We start from the raw sequence: 26,053 nt of genomic DNA, 5'->3' as shown, positions 1-26,053 counted from the left end.
ACATGTCTCCTGTGCTGGGGCGGCCTCGCCAGTGCTGAGTGGAGGGCAAGGATTTCCTCATTCCACCTCTTCCACATGCATCCCAGACTTCTGCTCCCTGCTTTTGCTCCAAGGCATGTGGACATTCATGCTCACCTTGGTGGCCACAGCACCCCCACGGCCTTTCCTGACAAGCTGCTCTCCATCAGTCGAGCGTCGTTTCTCAGCCCAGGGGTTCAACACTGGCTCTGGTCTGGCCACCTCTGTGCAGGTGCACAGACACATTGCCGTGCTTTTGCGGGGCAGTGGGACACGGTGGATCTGGTGCCGCTCCCAGGCTGAGAAGACCAGGCAAAGCAGCACTGCCAGTGCCTGTCCTGCTCTCTGCCTTTTGCCCTTTCCTCAGCTACTGCAAACACCACCAAAAGGCTTTCTCTCCCCTGACTGCTGCCTGCATCACCCCTGTCCCTACACTGCCCACACTCACCATTCCTGGGAAGCTCAGGACTAGAATTTGCTCTCCCACACCTGCCAGGCACCCACCCCAGGGTCTTCCCAACACGGAACAAGGATGGAGGGAGACAAGATTTGGATGCAGGAAATCTTTATTGTGCCCAGAGGGGCAGGAGGGTCTCTCAGGGGGACAGTAGGCCAGACCCAGAGATGCTGGTTGTCGTGTGTTGGGGGAGGCAGAGGCACCTTCTCGGGAGCATGGCTTCTCGCTCCAAATGTCGCCTTGGTGAGGCATTCCAGCTCCCCAGGAATTGGCCCGTCAGCCCTGCAGGGCTCTTTGGGTGTCCCTCCTGCCCCATCTGACGGCGAGGAAGAGAGTGGAGAGGAGGAGAGCAGAGGGCAGGAGAAGAGGTCAGGGAAGGGCCGAGGTTGTGCTGCACTGCCAGCTGTGCTGGTGTTGCGCGGCGCTGGGGATGCTCAGTACTCCTCAGTGGCCCGTGCCCACCAGCTCAGCGCGGCATGGTTGGTGGTGGCGTTGGGCTGCGGCTGGGCTGGGTCTAGCAGGGCCCACAGGTGTCCCAGAGCTTCTTGCCGTAGCGGGGCCAGGCGCAGGGGGTGCAGGCCGCAGAGGTGTAGGGTCTGCCAAAGGTGCAGAGGCCGCCCGAGCCCTGTGTGGCCCCAGCGCCGTAGAGGCCCCCCAGCCCCAGGGAGCCCCCAAAGGCGGGTGCTCCGGAGGAGCCCACCACGGCTTGCTGGGGGAAGGAGCTGAGGATGGGGCCGGGGAAGGTGACGACCACGGGGGGCGGCTGGATGAAGGCCGTTGAGTCGGGGCACTGGCGGGCGCACAGCTCGTTGCAGCTCTCAGCGATGGGCTGGGGGACGGCAACGCTGGTTTTTGGTGGGCACAGGTCGTAGCAAGACATCGTGGCGAGGGATCGGACGGTGCTCTGCAAGAGGGCAGAGGTTGAAAGAGAGCAGCAGACGTAAGCACCCGGATTGGAGGGGCTGGGGCATGAGCAGGGGGCCAGGAGGGGAAGCGCTCACAGACTTACCCTGTTCCCAGAGGAGAAGGCGACCAGAGCAGTTGTGTGGAGAGCCGGGCAGAGGCAGAGCTTTTATACCGGCCGCGCCATTGCTCAGCACCACCTGGGCCAATCTGCAGAGGCGGCACTCCCTCCTGCCGATGACAACGGGGCTGTCCGGCTCCTGTCCCTCCCTGAGTCAGCATCCCCTGCACCGACCAGCACCTGCCGCTTCCCAGCCTTCCTCCCGGTCCTGCTGCGTGGGCTAAATGAGAGCAGGAACCTCCCTGCTGGGGGCTGCGCACGGTGCCGGCCTTGTGCTGTGCTCTGCCCTGGCAGGACATCTCTGCCCTGTGCCCGCAGCCAGGCCCTGCCGGGACGAGGGCCGGCACCGAGCACCAGCCAGGCCAGCCCAGCGGGGGCTGCTGCAGCTGCGCATTCAGACGGGGCTCCCAGCTCCCCAGCACCCCGAGGGCAGCCCCTGCCCACCACCATCCCCCAGACATGGGGCTCCCGGGACACCCGTGAGGACCTGGTAGCATTGGGGGTCAGCTGACATGACCCTGTGACAAAGTGGCTGCAGTTGGGCATCGGTGCTCCTTGCCCCATGCACCTTGGGGAAGAGCACAAGGGGTCTGTCTTGCCCCCAGACGTGCAGAAGTCGATGGCCAGTGCCTGGAGGGGAATGGCACCCAGTTCCCTTGGGCTGGCGAGTGATGCATCGTGCTGAGCAGGCAGTGCCCGAGAGGAGTGCCTTTGATTTTTCGTTTCGTAACCTCGTGCCTCTGTAGATAATAGCCACGCGGCGTACGTCATGCGGTGGCTGGTGTGCGGGAGGCCCTTGCAAGGCTGCCTTCCTGGCCAGCGGCAGGACCACGCTCTGCCGTGTGGCTCTGCGATGAAGGCATGAGGCCAGCCTGAGACCAAGCCCTTGGAGAAGAGCTATGGCACGCAGGGCACTACCAGTCAGCCTTTGTCACGCTGCGTGCCCTCTTACACAGCGAGATAATGAAAAGACAGTGGGGCTAATTGGTGGCATTAGGTGGCAGCTGGCAAGCGTCCGAGTGGGGTGATTGCAGGGGCTGATAGAGCGGGTTGGGGCTGGCCAGGAAACGGCATCAGCACAACAGCCCCGTGCCACACGGGGAGGATGCAGGGGCTTGGCACCATGAGCCACGTGTCCCCAGCACGGCCAGCTCCTCCCCACGCTCGCCACCCCAGCATAAAAGGGCTGCTGTCGGCGAGTGCCAGCATCCACCACTCTTGCCTCGCTCTGCTCAGGACAAGGGTAGGTGGGGGCTTGGGGGTCTCGGCCTCCTGTGGCAGGGGCTGGTGTGGGGCCTCCATGGCCAGGAGAGCTGTGCTGGCAGCGGGCTGCAGTGGCCAGGGTGGGCTGAGGCACGGCAAGAGGAGGAGGGAGCCCCACGGCTGGGACCCGCAGAGCCAGGCCCTGCACGGGCTCTCGGGGAGGCTTTGTGTGCCTGGCGTGTGGGGAGAGCAGGGCAGCCGGTGGGCTGGCTGGGCAAAGGGCAAGCAGCAGGCAGTGCGGGCAAGGAGCTGGCTCTGGCTCCTCCAGCTCCAGCACAGGCCTGGGAACAGGGCACGGCTTGGCCGGGCCATCTCCTTCACTCATGACACCTGTCTTTGGGCCGCGTCTTTCAGGATCCGCTCTCCCACCCTCGCCACGATGTCTTGCTACGACCTGTGCCCACCAAAAACCAGCGTTGCCGTCCCCCAGCCCATCGCTGAGAGCTGCAACGAGCTGTGCGCCCGCCAGTGCCCCGACTCAACGGCCTTCATCCAGCCGCCCCCCGTGGTCGTCACCTTCCCCGGCCCCATCCTCAGCTCCTTCCCCCAGCAAGCCGTGGTGGGCTCCTCCGGAGCACCCGCCTTTGGGGGCTCCCTGGGGCTGGGGGGCCTCTACAGCGCTGGGGCCACACAGGGCTCGGGCGGCCTCTGCACCTTTGGCAGACCCTACACCTCTGCGGCCTGCACCCCCTGCGCCTGGCCCCGCTACGGCAAGAAGCTCTGGGACACCTGTGGGCCCTGCTAGACCCAGCCCAGCCGCAGCCCAACGCCACCACCAACCATGCCACGCTGAGCTGGTGGGCACGGGCCACTGAGGAGTACTGAGCATCCCCAGCGCCGCGCAACACCAGCGCAGCTGGCAGTGCAGCACAACCTCGGCCCCTCCCTGACCTCTTCTCCTGCCCTCTGCTCTCCTCCTCTCCACTCTCTTCCTCGCCGTCAGATGGGGCAGGAGGGACACCCAAAGAGCCCTGCAGGGCTGACGGGCCAATTCCTGGGGAGCTGGAATGCCTCACCAAGGCGACATTTGGAGCGAGAAGCCATGCTCCCGAGAAGGTGCCTCTGCCTCCCCCAACACACGACAACCAGCATCTCTGGGTCTGGCCTACTGTCCCCCTGAGAGACCCTCCTGCCCCTCTGGGCACAATAAAGATTTCCTGCATCCAAATCTTGTCTCCCTCCATCCTTGTTCCGTGTTGGGAAGACCCTGGGGTGGGTGCCTGGCAGGTGTGGGAGAGCAAATTCTAGTCCTGAGCTTCCCAGGAATGGTGAGTGTGGGCAGTGTAGGGACAGGGGTGATGCAGGCAGCAGTCAGGGGAGAGAAAGCCTTTTGGTGGTGTTTGCAGTAGCTGAGGAAAGGGCAAAAGGCAGAGAGCAGGACAGGCACTGGCAGTGCTGCTTTGCCTGGTCTTCTCAGCCTGGGAGCGGCACCAGCTCGGCCTTGTCCTGCTGGTCGTTTAATCCTGTAGGTTTCCTTGGTTTGGGGGCCCCTTCAGTTTCTTGTCCATCTTCACAGCCCCTTCTGACTATAGGATTTCATATCTCTCCACACTGAGCAGCAAGTACTGCAGCCCATATTTCTTATGCCAGTTCAGCCGAGTCCTCCGCGGCAGCTCTGGGCTTTGCTAAATGTAGCAGGGGTTTCCCTGTTCACCTCCTGAAATTTTCTTTGGAGTAATTATGTACATTCTTCCCATCTTGGTTCTCATTTTGTGCTTATAGAGGATATTTGTCATGGAGTAATTTAAGATATGGGGAGAGTTCAACTCTGTCAATGAAGGAGAGGCTTGTGGGTTTTTTCCTCTTACTTTTTTCTTGCTGAAGTTCTGCTGTATAACACAATGAGATTTCTGTGCCCCCCCTCCCCACCCTCCTTTAAGTGTGGCTTTGTTTACAGTTTTATAGGCTGTGAAGGTCAGCTTTTGACATCAGGTTTCCACCCACATCAATGGCAGACAAAAGCAGTTCATAAACCCTGCAGAAATCCCACTCCTACCTCCCATGGGGCTTTCCCTGTCATCTCTGAGCTTCTGTTGGTTTATGGTACAAGAACGTTTAGAGCTAGGAAAAAAACATATTTCCATCATCATTTAATTGAGCTCTTCTGGCAAGGAGAGCAGAGGCTGTGAACTCATCTGAGCTTAGCACAGTACAGGTTCTGTCATGGCACCTATGAACAGTGGTTCAGGAAACCACACCTTCAAGAAAAATGTACAAAATATGTTAATGAGAACTAGGAATGAATTTCAACTATGACAAAATTTTATGCTGAGGAAAGAAAGTCCTTCTTGTCACTAAAAAAAAAACCCAACTTCTTTTTCACATAATAGTCTGCTGATATTTTAATTTATTTGTAGATTTTTAAATCCAAGCATACCTGTGCCTGTGATGTGTTTAATCATAATGGCACAAATACAGGAAGCAATTTTAGATCACTTTGCAGTGACAGAAAATTTCTGCAGAGTACTTACGTAGTAAAGCCCTGAAAAAAAAAATAATTAAACAGACACGCTTAAGAAATCCATGAAGGACTAAAACAAAGCTCCGTTTTTGTCAAGACACTTGGACTGCTGAGAGACTCCAGGCACTTCTTCCCTACACAAGAGTGAATATTGCTCCCAGAGGAGGCTGAAGGACAAATGAAAACCAAGAGGCTCTTGTGCAACACCACGGGGTTTTAATGTCAAAGAGAAGCAGAGCAGCCAATTACAGAAAATCAAGGCAGTACAAGGGGAAAGGCGTAATGCAGGTAGCACGCCCTGGTACTGGTGCCCCGCTCAGGACACAGTGGACAGCCAAGGTGGTGGAGGGATGCAGGGGATACTGAGGCCACGCAGCCAGGGCACACCGTGGCATAGGAGAGTGAGCTGCTGGCACACACAGCCTCCTCCTGTCCCCATGCCAGGGCAGCTGGCACATGCCGCTGGTCCCCGGGATCTTGTTCCACATCCTCATGCCACGGTCCATGTTTCAGGGCTGCTGCAGGCTCTGGGCACCATCCTGACGGCTTTAGAAAGCCCCGCAGCTCCCACGGCGGGACCTGCCCCACCTCTGGGACCCAGGGAGGCAATACCCCGTGCCACAGGAGGAGAAGCCGGAGCTGTAGGACCTCCCACAACTGCCAAAGCTGCTGGACCCACGTTGGCCCCCATAGCCCACATCATCTCCATAGCCCAGGGAATGGCCGTACCCAAGGGAGCCCCTAGAGCCTCCCAAGCCAAAGGAGTTCCCATAGCCCCGCAAGCCCCCATAGCCAGAGGAGCCCCCCAAACCCAGGGAGCCCCCATAGCCTCCCAAACCAAAGGAGCCCCCGTAACTCCGCCACCTCCCATAGCTCAAGGAGCCCCCAGAGCCACCCAAGCCCAGGGAGCCCACAGAGCTTGGGGAACCAAAGGAGCTCCCTAGCCAGGCTGGGCCTGATGATCCCACAATGCTCTCCTGGGGAAAAGAGCTGAGTATGGGGCCCGGCAAGGTCACCACAGCCGGCGGGGGGAAGATGACTGCTCTGGAGTCGGGGCATTGCTGCACACATGGCTCATTGTAGCTCTCAGCAATCGGCCGAGGGCACGTCACCCCACAGGGTCTGCAGGACTCGCTGTAGCCAGACATCCTTCTTGCAATGGCTGTGAGTCTGCAACACACAGCAGTTAGGAGACTTAGGGTAAAGGAACTAATGCCACAGCTGGAGCGGGAGGAGATGAACAAAGATTATTAAGCAGACATCTAATGTCACGTGTGGTGAATCCCACACTTGACATCACTGCTCTTACTTGGAGTGTGATTAATCTAATTTATTAAGACCAGCTCAAAGAGACTGAAGTTTGGTAATGTATTAACAGCAAGTTAAGAGAAGAGATGTCAGATGTAGCCAGCTATTTTAATAGTTTCATACTGCTTCCCCAGTAACACTCAGCTTCCAACAGGAATATTTGCCCTTATGGGGCAAATACTACCACAAGGTGGTAGATACTAAGAGTACTCTGGTAATTCGGAGTTTTATAATGCATGTAGATCCTGAATTGGAACTAAAATGCCTGGGAAATGGTTATTCAGGTGGCATAGTGGAACTTCCCATTTTATTCTAAGGAGAACACCTTCTGACACCTGCACTTCTCTAACCTGCCAATCTATAACATCATGCAGAATTTAGCATCAAAAGAATAAAGCTTGAGAAGGACAAAGTTTGAGCCAAATCAGACTTACCCTGTTCACCAAGGAGAATAAGCCAGGAGATGTGGATAGAGAGGCTCAGAGTGGAGACAGCTTTTATATCTTCCTCAAACTGCTTACAGATACAAAACACCCTTTAAGCCTCAGGTCCTACATGGTAACGTAACAGCCTTCACATTGATGGATTTAATTTTGCTTGCTTCGCATTGCCACTCCCCACCTTCAAAAAGAGGTGTGATACAATGTCAATACCGACTTGTGGGCATTGGTCTGGAGAATTATGAGATCTTTCAGATATCTAATACCCAACACCAGCACTGGGGCATCTACTCTTTTTATGGTAGATGAGTAAGAATCAATTAGTTATCTATCTTTTAAGAATAGTGTAGTTTGAATGAACATTGTGAAAATACATGCAAGCTGGGTAAAAAGTGGGAGAGATGTAATAGGAAAAGGGAGAATTTCAGGTATCTATACCCAGTTTAGAAACAGAGGGTTTTTAACATCCATATCTGCAGATCAAATACCAATAATTACTCATGAATTATAAGGTGGATTCCATTGTTATTTTTATTGCTGTCTTTGGAATGTCTTGGAGGCAGTGACACTTCAGAGACATTCCTGAGAATGATAAGAGGCTTTACACTCACTAAAAATTCATATTTGATGTGCTGTACCATTGCTATACACAAACATGCAACTATCAGCACACAAACCTTGTGCAAGAGCACCAATTTAGAGATGTGTGAATGAAGTGCTCTGTGTCATTAGGTACAGCTTCATGCATGAGAGAGGGGGTCATTTATAGGTGAGAGCAAGTCGTCTGGAGAGCCTAAGAGTAGAAATTTTAGGACACCAATCTGAGACCCCTCATTTTTCAGAACATGGGCAGATAGCCTGAAAATTCAGATAGTTTGTAATAGGGCTCTTTTTTCCCTCCAAGAATTAAAGGCAATAGGCATTTCAGGCATATTGGCAAAAAACTGGCTTATAAAGGGACATGAGGCTACTCTTAGTCTGTAGCATGGACATGTCATAGTCTCCCCAACATACCAATACATAGTAAAAAGAAGAAATTAACACCATGAATGAAAATCAAATCATTGCAAGCACTGAAATTACAAATCGAAGTCTGATTAGGGAATCAAAACAAGTGACATAGGCATATTTTAAAATGCTGCTGTTTCATAACAAGGGAGCTTCTAAATCCTGCCCTTCTTTTAATATGATAATAACATAAATTGCAAGCAGTAAGTATTAACGAGTATTTGTGAAGCAGCTTAAAGTCATTATCTTCCAGGTGCCTCTCATTATTATCAGCAAATCCTGATGACACTTCAAAGGCACAGCTATCTTAAAATTTAGAGGTAATTTATAGCCTATCTTTTGCAATACTGTAAAATTAGAAAACAACACATTTGCACATAACTCTATGATGCCACAGGCTTATCCCATTAAAATAAATCCTTTTTAATACCATTTTATTAATTTCCTATTTTTTCTTAAGTAGTCAGTACTTTGGGGTGAAGGAAAAGAAAATTAGGATTATTTTTAAAGGTATTTCTAACTGACCTTCTAGATATAGAGATTTCAAATGAAATTTTGCAATGTTTGGTATTAGCTTTAGACAGAGACCTTGTCAACAGTTCTGGCTATATAAATTAAGCCTTTTCTGCCTCTTTGGAGGTGTCACTTAGCCTAGATACTCCTCTGTTAACCCAGAGTCATTTATTTGTCTCAGAAGACTTGAGAGAAGGATGTTGAGAACGGTTTCAATGGAGCAATGCTAGCTCCACGTGGGTTATAGTTAATCTCTGGTGATGATGGGCCTGTCGTTCCCCTGTAGCATTGACAGGTGCAGTAAATCAGACACAGATCTCCCCGCCTGGGTAAATGATAGGTAAAATGAAAAGCTTAAAGCACAAACTAAAGATTTGTCTAGGGCTTATTGCTTTCATGCTGTTGTTAGCAATAGTGATATCCCATCAGGAGCGAGCCTGCATCATGTCAGGTCTTTGCTCTGCTGTATAACAACATTTACAGGTCCTATGCCAACTGCAAGAACTTGTGTCCTGTCAAAGCCAAACTTCTATCTCTTGTTAGATGACCTTCACCTGGTTTGTGCACATGGCACCAAAAAGGGCTCCACACCGTGTAAGTACTACCTTGAATATTAAAATAGCACTGGTGTGACACACCAGTCTTATTCTGGCTTTCAGTTGATGACTGTATGGCAGCCCTTCAGCTGCAAGTTCCCCAAATCCCCTAAACTGACAATCACAGATAATTGATTGTCAGCAGCAGCTGTATCACACCCACACTAACATTTGGGAGGGACAGTGCTGAGATGACAAAATTAAAGCTCCCACTATCGCATCTGTTTTGTAACATATTAGGACCAGAGGCACAAAGGGTGGCTTAAAGAAGCATATAAAAGCTCGTATCACCCACAGCGCTTCTATCTGCTTCTCTTGCCTCCATCTCTAGTGAACAAGGTAAGTGTGATTTCATTTGTTTGTTCTGCTACTCTTAGTATTTACTTTAACAATGTTTTTGTCACAGAGGTGATTCCTGCAAGTATTTTTACAGACTTCTATCTTTTCTTTCCTTCTGAAAATGTTGTTTTGTATGTGTGCAGTATCAGGAGTCATTGCATTAGGATAGGAAGTAGATCTTCAGGCTGTAGAAATACTTGGGGCAACTTATACCTCATAAAGGGAATGAATACATATGGTCAACGAGCCTTTTGTCCTGTTCCTCTTGGATTCTTTTTCACTGGTTCTTACACTTTGTGAGTGCATCCTCACCAGTCCAAGTTCCTGCAAACAGACTTGTCTAATTTATCCAGTATTGAATTTCTGCTTCATGTAAAATTATTTGCAAAGGTGATCATGATGGGATGAAAGAAAGGATAAAACTTGTGTTGATACCAGAACGAGTTTTATTTGTTAGCATGTATAAATCTGCTTCCCTGTTAACTCAGACAGAGTCATTGCTTAATAATCTTGGTTCATCTCCTCCCGCTCCAGCTGTGGCATTAGTTCCTTTACCCTAAGTCTCCTAACTGCTGTGTGTTGCAGACTCACAGCCATTGCAAGAAGGATGTCTGGCTACAGCGAGTCCTGCAGACCCTGTGGGGTGACGTGCCCTCGGCCGATTGCTGAGAGCTACAATGAGCCATGTGTGCAGCAATGCCCCGACTCCAGAGCAGTCATCTTCCCCCCGCCGGCTGTGGTGACCTTGCCGGGCCCCATACTCAGCTCTTTTCCCCAGGAGAGCATTGTGGGATCATCAGGCCCAGCCTGGCTAGGGAGCTCCTTTGGTTCCCCAAGCTCTGTGGGCTCCCTGGGCTTGGGTGGCTCTGGGGGCTCCTTGAGCTATGGGAGGTGGCGGAGTTACGGGGGCTCCTTTGGTTTGGGAGGCTATGGGGGCTCCCTGGGTTTGGGGGGCTCCTCTGGCTATGGGGGCTTGCGGGGCTATGGGAACTCCTTTGGCTTGGGAGGCTCTAGGGGCTCCCTTGGGTACGGCCATTCCCTGGGCTATGGAGATGATGTGGGCTATGGGGGCCAACGTGGGTCCAGCAGCTTTGGCAGTTGTGGGAGGTCCTACAGCTCCGGCTTCTCCTCCTGTGGCACGGGGTATTGCCTCCCTGGGTCCCAGAGGTGGGGCAGGTCCCGCCGTGGGAGCTGCGGGGCTTTCTAAAGCCGTCAGGATGGTGCCCAGAGCCTGCAGCAGCCCTGAAACATGGACCGTGGCATGAGGATGTGGAACAAGATCCCGGGGACCAGCGGCATGTGCCAGCTGCCCTGGCATGGGGACAGGAGGAGGCTGTGTGTGCCAGCAGCTCACTCTCCTACGCCACGGTGTGCCCTGGCTGTGTGGCCTCAGTATCCCCTGCATCCCTCCACCACCTTGGCTGTCCACTGTGTCCTGAGCGGGGCACCAGTACCAGGGCGTGCTACCTGCATTACGCCTTTCCCCTTGTACTGCCTTGATTTTCTGTAATTGGCTGCTCTGCTTCTCTTTGACATTAAAACCCCGTGGTGTTGCACAAGAGCCTCTTGGTTTTCATTTGTCCTTCAGCCTCCTCTGGGAGCAAAACTCCCGGGTGTGCTCAGCATATCAAACAATCTGCCATACTCAATCTCTCTTTAAAATGTGGAATGAAAGTTTAATTTGGATCCTTAAGGCATCAACTGCATTGTGTTAATGAATGTTTGTTTAGCAATTTAGCAGTCATTATCTTCCCCAAGGTTCAGAACAGGCAGGGTAATTGTTATTGCTCTGAGGATTTCTGGTGACATCCCAAAGGCCCCCAAATAATCACCCAATTTAGCAACCAATTACCACATAATTGCAGCATTCCTAAACTAGGAAGTCAAAAAAGGAAGAATCATACATATTTGTTTTCTTTAATTTGTTGATTTTTAAATGTTCTTCCTGATATTTACTGCCATTCTTAATGGTAAAATCTTCTTCATAGTCTTAAAAAAAATATTAATAGCACAGATTGCTGGGATTTTACAAGCTCTGAGGAATTGGAATATCAGGAGGTGAAATTACATATTGCTTGTAAGACAGGGTTAGCTTTCCCACCTCTTTTCCCACATTGATTGTTAGCCTGCAGCAATTATTTTATATTGTGCTCAAAGAAGTATGACTAAGGGAAAATATACTCTGTAAAAAAAGGGGTATTACTCATTGCTTACATTTATCTGTTATTACCTCCTTACTAATTGGTATGGTATGATTTAAATTAAGATGTCTGTTACTCACAATTTATGCACAGGCAAATTTCTCCCAGAGAGGTCCCCAAAGAGGAAAAGGGAGGAAGAACATTGCAAGACAATTATTATGATGCAACATAAATTTAATGAGTGAGAAGTAGAATTTAAAAAAAAATGTACAGCGTAAGAAAGCAGTAGGGTTAAATGTGGATAAAATTAATCATCCATTTCAAGGCAATGCTTTATAGCTGGACACCCAACTCCTACATGCAACAATAAAAGTTACATTTGTCACCTCACTGATAACAGAAAGGCATTAAATCAGAAATGCCAAGCTCCTGCAGTCCCATTAGCTTAGGGAAAAGCTGAGGGTGGTCAGCAAGCATTTGGCTATGGTCATGAGCTCAGTCCTGCATCTGGATCACGTTCTTAAGCTTCTGGTTGCTCCTTTGTGGTTTTACCCCCAGGATTTCTCACGGCCCACACCGGTTGTAGCGACGGTAGGACCTCCCATAAAGGCCACCTAGACCTGAAAATCCAAGGCTCCCAAGTCCTGAGGAGCTGCCAGAGGAGATGGGAACCCCTCCAGCACTGAGAGCATCCCCTACAGCTGCAGATGCTGAGGATCCCACAGTGGTGTTCTGGGGGAAGGAGCTGAGGATGGGTCCAGGTAGGGTCACCACCACGGGAGAGGGCTGGATCACGTATGTCGAGTCCTGGCACTGCCTGACGCAGGGCTCGTTGCAGCTGTTGGCAAGCGGGGTTGGGCCACAAGTGGTGGGAGGACACAAATCATAGCAGGACATGTCTGCAGGATGGAACCAAGTCTGAAACACAGGGAAGGAAGTAAATACAAGCAAGAAGTTGTAATTACAGCCATGTAATTAAGGTGCTGAGACGATGCAGGGTGCAAGAAGCTAACTAGACACTATATGGAAATGGAATAATGTATTAGTCTTAGGTTGAAAGACTTTGGTGAAACCCAGACTCCTCTGTGCTACAGAGGACAGCTCAAGGGTTAGCTCTACCTGCTCCAGAGCAGTCTACAACAGCTCCTTTCCCACAACACTCTTCCAGGATGCATGCATCCCTGTAATAGGTGGGAAGCAAAGGACAAGGCTTATGATCTCCTGTGCGATACAGCTTGGAGAAACTTTGCCGTACAACAGAGGGGAGAAGAAAAAATTCCTTAGCAGGTAGAAGTGAGGAGCGCAACCTGATAACATGACACCTGTGAAAGGGAGCTGTTATCCACCCCACAGATGGGCTTGTCTCTTAAACAGTCAAAGAATAAGTATTCTGCCTAATTCTTATTTAATCATCCCCTTCTCTTTGTGCTTATTTCATCTTACACCAGTCTTACAGAGAAAACAACTTTCAACCTGTTTCTGAAGGGGGGTCAAACAGAAGTTGATGGTCCACAATGATCTGATAAGCAAATAGAACAGGCAGAAGCTTTACTATTGATATTTCAGTTACAGGTTACTAGTGCCAAAGTATTCACATCATTTTAGGAGGACATGATTCAAATATTTCTGGTCCCAAAGTGCTTAGGAATGGAGAAGGATTATTTACGTGGTATCCTGGTGCAAGAAGTGATATACTTTCAGTATTTACTACACTTTTGAAAATTTGAGCCCACTTATCTATCTACAGAAAAAGCTCTAAGAAAGCCAAAATCCCTGTGTAGATTCTTCACATTTGCTTCTAGCTGCTGAGCAATTCCCATGCAGAGATTTGAGCATCTTGGAACTGAATGATCCAGCGACACAAATGAAAAATGAGTCCTGCGTCCAGCATTTGCCACCCTTCAAAGAACAGCTACCGTCTTTTACAGAAAGAGCTAGTCACAGATCTCACACACACACTGATGAAAAGCATAAATCTTAGATTGCTAGAGACAAGAGAGCGTAAAAATAAAATACGATGAAGGCAACAATTCAGGACATTGAAAGATAGCAGGCAGATTCAGACTTACCCTTTCCACCAAGGAGAATAAAGCCGAAGTAGTGGATGGCAGCAACTTGCACCGTGCTGGCTTTTATAGTGTCCTAGAGTGCCTGAGGACCTGAGACATACTTTGTGTATGTAGGTATTTACCAGCCAATTGCTAAAGACTTCTTGTATGCAAAATATTCCCAGCTGATGATTTACTTTTTCCTCACTGTTTGTATTTATTGCCTTGATTTAATTTCCTCACCGTAATGTATGTATTCCACCAAAGAGGTTTCTTTTATCTTAAAATCTTATGAGCCTAGTTAATTCCTGGTCAGAAGAAGTGATTCATCTGAGTTACTAAAGAAATTATTTTGCATTCTAAGGGAAATATATGCAGTGTACGTCATTTGACACAGATGAATACATTAGGAAAGACACATGTGAACTCTCTTGTGAAATCCCCCTTTCATGCAGAGCACAAGTTTTTGACACATCTCACTCTGAAAAGGCCAGAAGTTACTATTTCTCACTCTGAATTGGACTGTAGGTTTGCCAAATTCATCTCAAACAGCCAGCCAGCCACACAAATTCAGAAAATAAAATTGTTACAGGAAGCACTTAGCAGAGGTGATTACCAGTCTCAGAGGTACTTAGTGGGAAATAGATGATTTGAGGGAACATACTGTTTTACTTTCTTGACTCAGGAGGCAGGATGAAAGAGTATCAGCAGCCTCATCTATTTATTCAGTATTAAACTACCACACTTCCATAAAGAAATTTGAGACACAGCTCTGCAATTTGGGAACTGAGTGCCAAAGTCCTTAATCTAAGGAGTCTGCAGTTTTAGCTTTCTTCCTACATAAAACTCCAGGTAAACAATTCAGATCAGATTGAGGATGCATGTGAATTCTGGGCTAGTCAGAGACACTGGCACGCAAAGTCTTGCACAAGCTTACCTACAGGGTCATTAGAGACGCCAAACAGTTTAACATTTGCCATCAAATTATTATTTTCCCCTACTGCGTCTTGCACTATTATACAAAATTATACTGCAAATTAATGGTAGCTACTTACAGAACTTTATAATATTCTTGTACTTTTTTCCTCTTTTGAAAGCAAATAATGTTGTTTTCGATTTGCATGGCCTTAAAGAACATTGCAATATGCCACAATTCAATTTCTTTTTCAAAGACAATTTCTAGATTAAAACGTAATTGCATACACTGCATAAGCAGACTTTAGGGCAGGGATCAGTATTCCAATCTCTCCTCTCCTAATGTTTAAATCATGTAGCTAGAGACATGCAAATTGTCTCTGAACTGTGAGTATCTTCATGAGGATCTCCTGGGAAATAAGTGCTGATTGTACACTTTTGAAGAACAAAAGTCTTCAAAGTTCACAACACATTTTCATCAACAGCTCAGACATGCAAATAACACATTATCAGAAAATGTGAAGATATGTGACACTATTCAGACATGACCAGTGTTTAAAATTTGTGACCAGGATTACTAATGAATTTCACAAATTTCCTCACATTATACGGTGTTGCAAACCAGAGTCCTTCCATTTTTCACTTCAAATACAAATCAGTATTTGCACAAAATCACATTAAAAACCTAATTCCAGTCATCAGTCACTGGATGTCCTTAGGTACGTGATGACCCCCATCAGTGACACCAGTGACTGAAGCTCTCCCGTCCCCGAGATTTACTGGTCTTTCTCCAATAACCTTACCAACACACACATGCAGACACACTACAGCAGTATCAAAATGTTAAAAACCAGATTCCTTTATAGCAATAACCATCTATTGACTATAAAAGAAGCATGGGGTTTTGAAAACAAATTCATCAGAAAGTATAATGATAATATAAAGAAGCACAATGTTCTCCTGAAGGTGATGATATGAGCCAGTCAGGTTGTTTCGACAGTCTCATCCCAGGAGCTGAAAGCTTTGGGATATGGCTTATTGGAATATTACAAAGAGTAGTGATCCTAAATCTCAGAGTCACTTATCAGGGATGAAATTGCACACTCCGGACTTAAATTAAAAGCTCTTGCTGTGACAGCAGGTGGTACTCCCATGGGCCAGTGTGACCAAAATGCTAAAGAGCAGACAAAATGCTTAACCAAACCGAATTTTGACTCATCCACATTTTGGGAAGGTGGAGTCAGTATAATGGAGCCAGGCATATTTAATGGATGCAAACCAAAAAGATGAAAGAGACCACGGATTGTGTTTTTCATTCAGCACCGGGATAAGTCCAGGCAATAAACATAAACAGTAAACAAAACAATTTCACTAGTGGGAACTCAGCCATATGAAAAAAAAAAAAAAGAAAAAAGTAGAAACTAGTAAGTAAATGTGCAAGAACATCTCAGATCCTTCAGGCAGCCTGAAAAAGCTATAAAAGCTCTTAGTCCTCAGAGCCTTCCTGCCTCTTCCCTTATCCCTGTATGCACAGTACAAGCTACAATTCAAGTTTCAGCTTCACAAAATTTAATATTGAAATACATTTTCACTGAAAGCGCTAGCAAATACTTAGTGTCTTGCAAAACCAGCTCATGTTACTCTTTTTGGCCATGGGACCAACCTGTCCCAGCCATTCAGTGATAGATGTTAACAGACGCAAGTTTATAAACCGAGAAAGAGCAGATGCAGACAGTTCTTCAGTTCCATGCACATGTACTCTGGCATGCACTGGGTTTTATGCTGCTGTGCTATTGTCAAGTACAAGGTGTCATTGCACACACGTTGCCTGATCATGTAGACCCCACTCTAACACAGCAGGACGTTTCCAAAACAAATGCAATAACAACTTGAGAGGTAGTGCCTGAGCTTGTCTTGTCACGAAAATTTTCTCTGTAACATAATAATCTAGCTCGTATTCTTCAGCAGTGAACAGAACACTTTCTGATTAACTACAAAGCCAGAGAAACCTTTTACTTTGGGACTGTGCTATACTTGTTGCTATGATAAGTTTTAACCCACAGAAGGCAGTCTGGGACAGGAAAGAAGAGGAGAAACGAAGCTTGAGGACGGTTTTTGCTTCGTGTTTTGAAGAAGTGAACTGCATACCAGACTTTTCTGCTACAGTTTCTGCATGCTTGAAGGAATTATCCCAACTTTGGAAAGAACATATGGGCACAGGAGTTACCTCTGAGGAGAGGTTTGTGCACTTGATTAGAAGAAAGCTTAACAGAGGATTTCAGAAGGGGATTGCCGGAGTAGGAAAATGTGCATTGTCATAAGAAACATCATTATCTGCCCACCTGAATATATTAAAGATACCTTCACTGTAGTGGCTCAGCCACAACATTTCCCAGCCACATTGGTACTGTGGGATTGTAACCTCTCTGCTGTGTTACGTATACAGCTTGACCTCCATAAAAGAAAGCTATTTTGCAACAAACTGCAAATGAACGGTGACTTCTTTGGAATGCATGTTCTTTGATCAAGCAGTAGCTTCAGCTGAGGTGGCAAAAAATATAACACATATTTAATTCAGACCAAACTTCTGCTGTATCATAATATCAAACTATTAACTTCCCATTCACTTCTGTTGTTTGTTAAGAAAACCTACTCCTTAAAATTATTAATTCTTTCATGGAACTGATGTACCTCTTTTAATTTAGCTCCACTAATGACTGTAGTCAATATAACTTTGTCAGCATCTTTCCCTGGCTTTAATTACAGTTCAACATCAGTCTGTAAAGACACAGACTCCAAGCAAGAAATTTCACAGATATCAGGCTGTGAGCTGTATGGGCTGATGGGAAATTGAATCATCCAGAGCCTTCAGGTTGAGTTTTTCAAACCTTCTTCCTTCAGGGACCAAAGCTCCCAGTCCTAACCACCACCTTTATTACAACACAGACAATCAAGCTAGAACAAGGCAATGCCCAAAAAGATCAGATCTACTAGACACAACAGATAGGAGTCAGTTTATAAAGATGCAGTAAGAAAGGGTTAGAAGTTCAAACCTTTTAATCTCTTTCTCCCAGACATGCTTCCCAGGCCAGCAAATTTCAAAGGCCAATTGCCTTGCAAAAACACCACATAGCCTCCTCTTCCTCCCCTCCAATATTTACCAGGGTTTGATCTCAGCAGCCAAGAGGTGCTGCAATCCAAGGTTGCTACCTCTCTCCTACAGCCTCTGCTCTGAGCAAGCTCAGCTGTGCTCAATAAAAGAATAATCTCTCCCTTCTTTTAAAGGGGTCTTCCCAAGTATCACAGATAGGGTGAAGAAAGTCACACTCTTCCAGGTTGCAAGCTGAGAGCAGATGTAGTGCTTCAGGAAAAGGTTTATCCCTATAATTTCTAGTATTCCTCATGTCCCTGTAGATTTTCCTGCTGTATCCCTCTGTCTTCTTTCCTACATAGATAACCCTGTCTACCACATCTATGGAAGGATAAGGAGAAACAGTATTCCCTTCTGAGCTTTTCCCTGAAAGTCCCCCTTCTCAAATCAGCTTATTGTCCCATTCTCACCCCTCTTCAAAGACATCCATCTCAACACAAACATTTTCTCATGAAACAGCAATATTGAAACAGTGAAAGGGCCTTTTTGCATCTCTGTGGTACAGTAGGTAAAGGGTCTTTACAACCCAAACAGAAGCAGCTCCTTTATTTCAGTTTTCTTGCTTACGCGATGGCAGGAGACGCACCCGTTGCTAGTGAACATTGTCTCTTTCTAGCCTTTGATAAATTGTCTCAGGCACGATTTACCATGTATAAACAAAAGAAAACCTTTTCCCACAACTGAAATCTGACTTGTTCTCCCTTGGCAATTGGCATGAAATTATGTCACGGTGTTTTCTGGAACTGATGACTTGCAAAGGGATCTGTTTCACCACACACAAGCTGGAAAAGGGGCTGGGACAAGAAAGAAGTACAGGCAGACTGAGTATGATGCAGCACAAATTTAATGAGGCTGAGGAATGGAAGGAAGCAATGTAAAGCGTAAGGAATACATTTCCATGGTCCACTAAGGACGGTACGCACTCATCCCTCTCACAATGGCACACTCAGCAAAACGAGATCTTCCTTCTTCATTGTTTAAGTGGACTGTACTAAATCAGCCATGCAGAACAATTTGTAATAATTACATATTTTACCTAGTTGTTGTCAAATACAAAATAGCATAAGAGAACAAGACATTTGATCAGAAATATAAAGTAAAGCATAACAAATGTAAGACAAGCAGAGGCCTGATTTTAGGAGATGCCAAGCTCCCACAGCTCCGTTAACTCTAGGTTGTGGGTATCTAACATCACATCTGGAAACCACGGCCATGAGCTGAGTCTTGCATGCGGTCGTGCTTCAGCGTTCCTGGTCATTTCTTTCTGCTTGCTCCTCATGCTTTAACACGGCCCGTAGAAGCCACTGCGGTAGGTGTTGTAGCGACGGTAGGGTCGGCTGTACCCACTGCCCAGGCCTGGATAGCCAAAGCTCCCAAACCCCAAGGAGCTGCCGGAGGAGATGGGGACCCCTCCAGCACTGAGAGCGCTCCCGACAGCTGCAGATGCTGAGGATCCCACGGCGGTGTTCTGGGGGAAGGAGCTGAGGATGGGTCCGGGCAGGGTCACCACCACGGGAGAGGGCTGGATCACCACCGTTGAGTCCTGGCACTGCCTGACGCAGGGCTCGTTGCAGCTGTTGGCAAGCGGGGTTGGGCCACAGGAGGTGGGTGGACACAGGTCGTAGCAGGACATGGCTGTGCAGTGGAGGTAAACCTGAAACACCAAAAAAAAGAAAAAAAAAAGAAAAGAAAAAAGAAAAAAGCAAGGATTTAAATAAAATTCTTTTTGTACAACTGAAATTTTCTGGTAAGGGGAGTATATAACAAAGTAACAGATTCCATGGTGAGCAAGCTGACATTTTCCACCAGGTCCAGAGGAAGTACTTTGAAAACAGGATTGAGCTTGCATTTTCTTTAAGGAGATTGCTCAGGAAGGTAGCACAGGTGCATCTCAATCAGGAACTTACCCTGAAGCCTTGGTTTGTCAACTCACCCAGAAACCTGGGTACATGCTGGTGCTGAAAGCCTCTTCATTCCCATGGCAGAGAGTGCCCTAACCATGTGGCCATAACGTTACCCTGGGGAAAAGCACTTTCAGCACTTCCCCTTGCGGCTGTGGCGACACACCAGGAAAGCTCTTAGGGCTCTCCATGTCCTAGAAAAATGGAGGGTGACTGTAGCCTTCAGACAAAGGTGCTCTGCTGGAATGGGTAAGACTCGGCTTGTTATTCCTGCTCCAAGGCTTGCCTCTTTACTGAGCAGTTGATGACAAGAAACAATCCCACCTAACGCTAATACAGTAAAAAACCTTTCCCATTTCATTCCTGTCACTTTCTCTCATGCATGTTCCATCCTGGAGGTCCCTTCTCCCAGTTCTAGAAAATGGATAATAGAAGCTTAATCACTTAAAATGTGTTCAATAAAAAAAGGAAGGCCAGGCAGCTGAATTCAGGAACATTTCTGGTTTTGTGTATTGCTATTAATATTAAAATGATCAGCAGATCTCAGAAGCTACAGTGCAGATCTATCCACAGTTGTCTGGAGGATGGAGAGGCAACTGGTTAAAGCTCCTTGTCTGTGGACGGACCACAAATTGAGTTTCAAAGGCAGGCATGGACTGATGATTGCTTTCTATGTGGAGACCTGGTGGCCCAGGACTGCAAGTACTGGCCAATATCCCCACATTCTTCTGATCTGCTGGCCTTAGCTGAATTTTCCACAGACCAGCACCCTACTCTGAACAGATCCAAGAATTCACTACAGATATTTTATGTTCATCTGCATGACCTGAATACTTGTTGGAAACCAAAGTTGGATAGTCCTACCTGGCTAACCTGTGGCTAACTGCTCCATTCCATGATTTTCATAACTGACTACCAACAGAACCCCTCTCTCATATGAGACCCCCTTCCTCCCTCAGAGAAAAAAGCTGAATGTTCTGCAACATTAGTGGGGAAAAGCTACAAAATCATCAAGGCAACAGTTCAACATATAAAGAACGAACGGGTTCCAACTTACCTTATTCACCAAGGCAAAGAAGGCAAGAGAAAGGGATGGAAGAGCCTTGAGTTGCTCAGGTTTTTATACTGAGCCCCAAGTTGCCCAGCAACTTGGGACATTCTTTGTGCATGAAGTTATTTATGAGCCACTACTGATTACATGGTTTTTTGCCTCAGTATTTGTGTTTATTACTGCTTCACTTCCTTATCTTGTGGCATGTATATCTGACCACAAGTTTCTTTCATCTTAAAATATTCTGGGCCAAGTTAATTTCTGGGAACACTAGAATGATTAATTCAGAAGAATTTATTCTGCCTTCAAAACCCTTTTGGATCTGCATGCTGTCATCAAAGGAGATTAAGCATAATTTACATAATGCAGTCCCTTGTACCCTCCTCTGCAAGGTAAATACTGTTGGAAATCATTAAGAATTTCAGCTTTTGGGAGCCAACCCATGAGCATTTGTAGTGTGATTCAAACCTGTAGTAGGGGATTCAAGCTGCTTTTAAGGAAAAGAGAAACGAAACAGATTTTCTCAGAAAATGGCCAGGAATATATATGCAATTTTCACCCAACTCCAGCCTCCAAAATGAGAGAAGCAGCACAAATGTTGTTAAAAGGGAAGGACACGGAAGAGCCCTGAGAAAGGAACTGAAAAGTGTTATGGCTGTGAACAAAGGCTGTGATGTAACTAGAAAAACACTTCTTTGATGCTTCTTTGACATGGAAGAAGAAACAAAAAAAGAGTATTAGAAGCCCAGTCTAATATCAAATGGTAGCACTTCTGTGAAAGACACTGAAGGACAATTCTTATTAATCCAAGGTCTTTCCTGGCTTTCTTTAATTCTGGGCCTGATCTCTTTGACATTTGTTATCTGCAGAATCCACAAATCCACTTTTATTCTTACCTCAGAACCTCAAAATATCAGCAACTGCGTTTAGGTTAACTTCCACATGCACAAGTAAGTTGCATTGCTTGCTAACATCTGTTCTCAGGGAAGAGTTTTGCAAAAGATGAGGCTTTGCAAAACTCAACCATGGAGGCAGAGGTTGTCATGTACAAGAATTCTTCCTTTCTTATTGCAGAATTCATTTCTCCAGCTGTCCCTGCAGTGTCTGCTACAGATGTGTTATAGACCACCTGGTAGCCAGCTGGAGAAGTGTCAGAAGTATATAAAGCATCAATAATCTCTTCACTCATAGTCAATATTTCTGTCACATTACAACAGCCTTTGGATTGCACAATGAAATTGAGCCTATTCTATAGGGGGTGGGGGGGTGGCCTACAGGATAAGTAGTAAAGGGGTAAAACTCATAAGCAATCCTAGAGACAGAGATTAGTATCGAGGTTTTTGCTCTCCTAGCACTCTAACTACTGAGACATGCAAATCATCCCTAAATTAGGAGTGTCTTTGTAAAGATCTCCTGGGAACAGAAACTTGTTTGGCTTGGTCATAGGTTCCTGAGAACTTCAAAGTTTATCAGAAGCATTTATTAAAGTGCTACGCATGCAAATTATCATATTATGTGCAAATGTAAGACATGTGACCCATATTTGAATTCTCATATCACTTCTGTAACAATACATTATTAAGATTTGGAAGTGCAGGTCAGTCATTTGGTTTAAAATTTATGTCATTGTTCCTGGATGCAGGAATTACAGATCTTTTATTTTTAATTAAAAAAATAGCTCAAGGTTTCATTGAAGGCATCTCATATTTCAAGGAGATTCTCAAATAAATTGCCCTAGCTTCATCAGTCTTGTCCACTCCTCGGTAATTCTCTATATTCTAAGGGATTAGCAGGCTTTTTTCAACAATAATTTCCTCTATAGCAGCTGGTATCTAACAGATATTTGAGGAATTAATTTGCAAAACAGTTTCCATAAATCATTTTCATAATTTTTTTTATTCTTCCTTCATCTAAGCTCTGCTTGAAAAACACAAAATACCTTAAAAACAAGACTATGAGTCTTAAAAAAAAGGATCTAGCAACATTTTCAGAGATGTCTACAGCCTTCCCTGAGAATAATTACAATAATTATTGTTTGACTCCAGCCACTTTGTTGTACAGTCAGAATGACTGAACGGCATGATCTTTTAGATGAATTAAAGTGAGTGAATCAGAAGTTCACAGTTCTTTTTCTGTAATCAAGGACAGATTTATATATTCAGATTATAATTAAAACTTCTTGCATAATGTGAGAACATCCTCCTGAGACACCTGTGAGTGACTAAATGTCTGGAAAAAAAAAATCTTAATCAAAGTGGATCTGGAAGCTTACTCACAGTAATCCCCACGTAATGGCTTCAGACACAAAAGTAACCCAAAAAATCTGCGCATGGAGAAACAGACACACAGAAAAATGGAAGATTCCCTGGCAAGAAGTGTGCCATCTGCAATAAATTTTGAATTGTAACTAATTAGCTCATCATAAAGAAATGGATGCCTTAGAGGCTTCGAGCAGTTGAACAGTTCTTGCAAGTCAGAGCCCTCCTATGCCATTCCATTCTCTCACTGCTCACAACAGCTCCGATAGTTCTTGCTTTTATCTCAGCCTTCAGTCTTAGCTAATTGTACTAATACAGATGCTTAGTGACAGCATTAGCAAGAGCCTGCACATCCTACACAGCCATCCTACACAGATCCTGCACATCCTACACAGTTCATGCAATAATCTAGGGCACCTGGTCCCAGGCCACTGAGAGTGAACTCTGCTAATGCCTTCACAGTATTAGCAATTTCTAGCTTATTGCTTAAAACAGACGTATCTATGGATTAAGTTTTTTTAGTTCAGAGTGGATGCCTCTGCATGGCCTTGCTGTTCCTATTGCAACCCACTGCTCATTATCTGATGTAATTTGTTGTTTGGCCCAGGCAGCTGACTAGTACCTGCCATATGGGTGCCTTTTGGTGTAGGCAGAGCCTCCGTCTTGAGCTTCACAACTTCAACTTCTGCTGCTCAAATAGCTCCCCTGAAGGCAAAGGTGTTCAAATACAGGTAGATACGTAGTCCCCAAAGTTCATCCCTGAACAAAGCTATTTTCATTGTTAATGCCATTCAAATACTGTTATGACGAACTTTAAAATGACTGCAGTTTGAGGTTTGGGTTTGCATCTTTCTGTGGTCTCATAAGCTTAAACAATTCAAGTTACCATTTCCCTTTTTGTCAAAAAATAAATGTAACTAACTGCTGCATACAGATCTGCAGAGTGTTTCTGCAAAGAGTCGGGTGTAGTGCTGTCATTATGCTGGAATGCAATGGGGAACAGTAGAAGAGAACAACAACAAAAATTAATTTACGCTGGAGGGAAGAAATTATTTACTCACCAGAACTTCTGCAAAACACCACACCCAAAATGGGTGGGCTTTAGTTATTTTTCAAATATGTTTGAGTAACTTTTCAAGCACAAACTTTAATTATACTTCAAATTGTAGGAGTGCAATTAATATTTCTCTACCCATGGCCCTATATGTCAGATCCACCTTCCTTGCAGAACAATGTCTCGATGCTACCAAGACTGATGAATGTGTATTTGCAATCCATCACCTCAGAGCAAGGGATGGCTCCACGACCATTGGCGTAAATCCTTTCCACAAGGCATCGTTTCTTTCTGCCAAGGTTTGCATGAGATATCCCTCACCTGCATTTTGTTGCAATTACATGCCAGGTCCCTGATTTTTACATTTATTTCCATTAATCATTTAGGAAGGAAAAGATCACAGCCTACTAGTTTGGAGCTAGAGACCCAGCTTCATTTGAAGTCTTTCCATCCCAGCAAGAAAAGTAAGGTTTTAATGCTCAAAATAAACTTCAAAATTACAGGCTTTCACATGCGGTGAAAATTCGGCCTTCTGTTTAACTCCACAGATGCCTGCAACCAGTTAGCACACGCAAGCAGCTCTGCCAAACCCAAATGATTTAGCACCAGCACATGAAGATCCACAGAAGTACCAGGAGCTTTGTTTAAAACACGCATTAAAAATCTACATTTAAGTAGCCTTAGAGAGGTTGGCATTAATTACGAAAAATACTCAATTTTTAAAAATTATACATAATATAAATTATATTTAATAATTAATAAAAATATATTTAATAATAAAAATGAATGCAAAAATTATTTGCAGAGGGAGCAGGTTCCTTTTAGAACATTCCCCTCCAAAATCCGTACGATCTTTTCTCTTTGGGGTCCCACTTTGCTCAGACCATGGCCATAAGAAATGCTTTCTGATGAACAAGAGGAATTTAATGAGCAGTTTAAGTGCATGGTCTTACGCCATCTCAAAACAGAGTTGGGTAAGGAAATGTAGGAAATCTATAGTACCTGTAGTCCAAGTATCTACTCCATATATAGTATCCACTTTGCTACGATGTATCTAATTTATTTCCACAAAAAAGCTTCTACTTTATTCCAAATTATCTACCTGGCATATAAATTGTTCCTGAAGTTTCCTGGCTACAAAAGTATTTCTTGGCATAAAGGTCATGAGCCAAATCGTTTCTCCTAGTCAACATGAAAAAGTAGATTTCAATTAATAAAACAGAGGAAAAGTAAGAAATTTTACAAAAAGTGAGCTGCTAAAAGTTTTTCAATCAAACACCAGGAGACTTGGAATGTGATGCTGCATAACTTTAATGAGAGCAAAAAGCATAATAAAAAAGTACAAAGTATAAGTATGCATTTCTAGGATTTAATAAGACAACAGATAATATGTTTTTTGATCCTGGGTTTCTTTTCTCAGTGCTGATGTGAACCGAGACAATAAAGTCCCATTTACAGTTATAGAAAAAACAACAACAGTTTCATCAGAATATGAAGTATTCAAAGAATAAGACAAGCAGAGGCCTGATTTTAGGAGATGCCAAGCTCCCACAGCTCCGTTAACTCTAGGTTGTGGGTATCTAACATCACATCTGGAAACCACGGCCATGAGCTGAGTCTTGCATGCGGTCGTGCTTCAACGTTCCTGGTCATTTCTTTCTGCTCACTCCTCATGCTTTAGCACGGCCCGTAGAAGCCACTGTGGTAGGTGTTGTAGCGACGGTAGGGTCGGCTGTACCCACTGCCAAAGCTCCCAAACCCCAAGGAACTGTTGGAGTTGATGGGCACTCCCTCCTCACTCAGGATGCTGCCCACAGCAGCGGAGGTGCTGGATCCCACGGCGGTGTTCTGGGGGAAGGAGCTGAGGATGGGTCCGGGCAGGGTCACCACCACGGGAGAGGGCTGGATCACCACGCGGGAGTCCTGGCACTGCCTGACGCAGGGCTCGTTGCAGCTGTTGGCAAGCGGGGTTGGGCCACAGGAGGTGGGTGGACACAGGTCGTAGCAAGACATGTCTGTAGGACAGAGGGAAGTCTGAAATACAGGATCAGAAGTAAACACAATATAAAGGCTGTATTAAGTTTAGAAAGGTCGGTTAAGACAATAT

At 46.1% G+C, this 26,053-nt stretch overlaps 6 protein-coding genes and 1 pseudogene across 7 annotated transcripts; 2 read left to right on the top strand and 5 right to left on the bottom strand.

Annotated features, from left to right (window-relative positions):
* Positions 1 to 977: 977 nt before the first annotated feature.
* Positions 978 to 1,355, bottom strand: LOC308055054 (feather keratin 4-like; the record flags this gene model as incomplete). Its single annotated transcript, XM_080368634.1, has 1 exon — positions 978 to 1,355. One exon carries the CDS (start codon positions 1,353 to 1,355, stop codon positions 990 to 992), a length of 366 nt encoding a protein of 121 aa, XP_080224760.1. The 3' UTR covers positions 978 to 989.
* A 1,249-nt stretch (positions 1,356 to 2,604) lies between these two features.
* LOC308055028 (uncharacterized protein) lies at positions 2,605 to 3,583 on the top strand (the record flags this gene model as incomplete). The annotated part of the gene is made up of 1 exon (XM_080368599.1): positions 2,605 to 3,583. The coding sequence occupies one exon, from the start codon at positions 2,605 to 2,607 to the stop codon at positions 3,505 to 3,507; it is 903 nt and encodes a 300-aa protein (XP_080224725.1). The 3' UTR covers positions 3,508 to 3,583.
* Positions 3,584 to 5,759: 2,176 nt separating this feature from the next.
* On the bottom strand, positions 5,760 to 6,386 carry LOC308055036 (uncharacterized protein). The gene has a single exon (XM_080368609.1). It carries the CDS (start codon positions 6,369 to 6,371, stop codon positions 5,772 to 5,774), a length of 600 nt encoding a protein of 199 aa, XP_080224735.1. The 5' UTR covers positions 6,372 to 6,386; the 3' UTR covers positions 5,760 to 5,771.
* Positions 6,387 to 9,342: 2,956 nt separating this feature from the next.
* On the top strand, positions 9,343 to 10,638 carry LOC308055035 (uncharacterized protein). The gene is made up of 2 exons (XM_080368608.1): positions 9,343 to 9,427; positions 10,013 to 10,638. The coding sequence occupies exon 2, from the start codon at positions 10,035 to 10,037 to the stop codon at positions 10,632 to 10,634; it is 600 nt and encodes a 199-aa protein (XP_080224734.1). The 5' UTR covers positions 9,343 to 9,427; positions 10,013 to 10,034; the 3' UTR covers positions 10,635 to 10,638.
* A 1,490-nt stretch (positions 10,639 to 12,128) lies between these two features.
* On the bottom strand, positions 12,129 to 14,596 carry LOC308054835 (feather keratin B-4-like; annotated as a pseudogene). Its single transcript has 3 exons — positions 14,554 to 14,596; positions 13,638 to 13,710; positions 12,129 to 12,533 (listed from the first exon to the last, which is right to left on the bottom strand). The product of its transcript is annotated as a feather keratin B-4-like (transcript).
* LOC308055037 (feather keratin B-4-like) lies at positions 12,470 to 23,253 on the bottom strand. Its single transcript, XM_080368610.1, has 2 exons — positions 13,638 to 23,253; positions 12,470 to 12,486 (listed from the first exon to the last, which is right to left on the bottom strand). Exon 1 carries the CDS (start codon positions 19,529 to 19,531, stop codon positions 18,965 to 18,967), a length of 567 nt encoding a protein of 188 aa, XP_080224736.1. The 5' UTR covers positions 19,532 to 23,253; the 3' UTR covers positions 12,470 to 12,486; positions 13,638 to 18,964.
* Positions 23,254 to 23,291: 38 nt separating this feature from the next.
* Positions 23,292 to 25,985, bottom strand: LOC308055067 (feather keratin 4-like). The gene has a single exon (XM_080368647.1). The coding sequence runs from the start codon at positions 25,957 to 25,959 to the stop codon at positions 25,624 to 25,626; it is 336 nt and encodes a 111-aa protein (XP_080224773.1). The 5' UTR covers positions 25,960 to 25,985; the 3' UTR covers positions 23,292 to 25,623.
* Positions 25,986 to 26,053: the final 68 nt, after the last annotated feature.

Source organism: Falco punctatus (assembly GCF_963210335.1).
Source record: "Falco punctatus genome assembly, chromosome: 18".
Lineage (NCBI taxonomy): Eukaryota > Metazoa > Chordata > Aves > Falconiformes > Falconidae > Falco > Falco punctatus.
Note: the sequence above shows the minus strand (reverse complement) of the source record. Positions and strands in the feature narration are given on the sequence as shown.

Coding starts and splice junctions, on each gene's coding strand:
- LOC308055067 (XM_080368647.1), bottom strand. CDS start 25,959: ATGTCTTGCTACGACCTGTGTCCACCCACCTCCTGTGGCCCAACCCCG.
- LOC308055036 (XM_080368609.1), bottom strand. CDS start 6,371: ATGTCTGGCTACAGCGAGTCCTGCAGACCCTGTGGGGTGACGTGCCCT.
- LOC308055037 (XM_080368610.1), bottom strand. CDS start 19,531: ATGCAAGCTCAATCCTGTTTTCAAAGTACTTCCTCTGGACCTGGTGGA.
- LOC308055035 (XM_080368608.1), top strand. CDS start 10,035: ATGTCTGGCTACAGCGAGTCCTGCAGACCCTGTGGGGTGACGTGCCCT.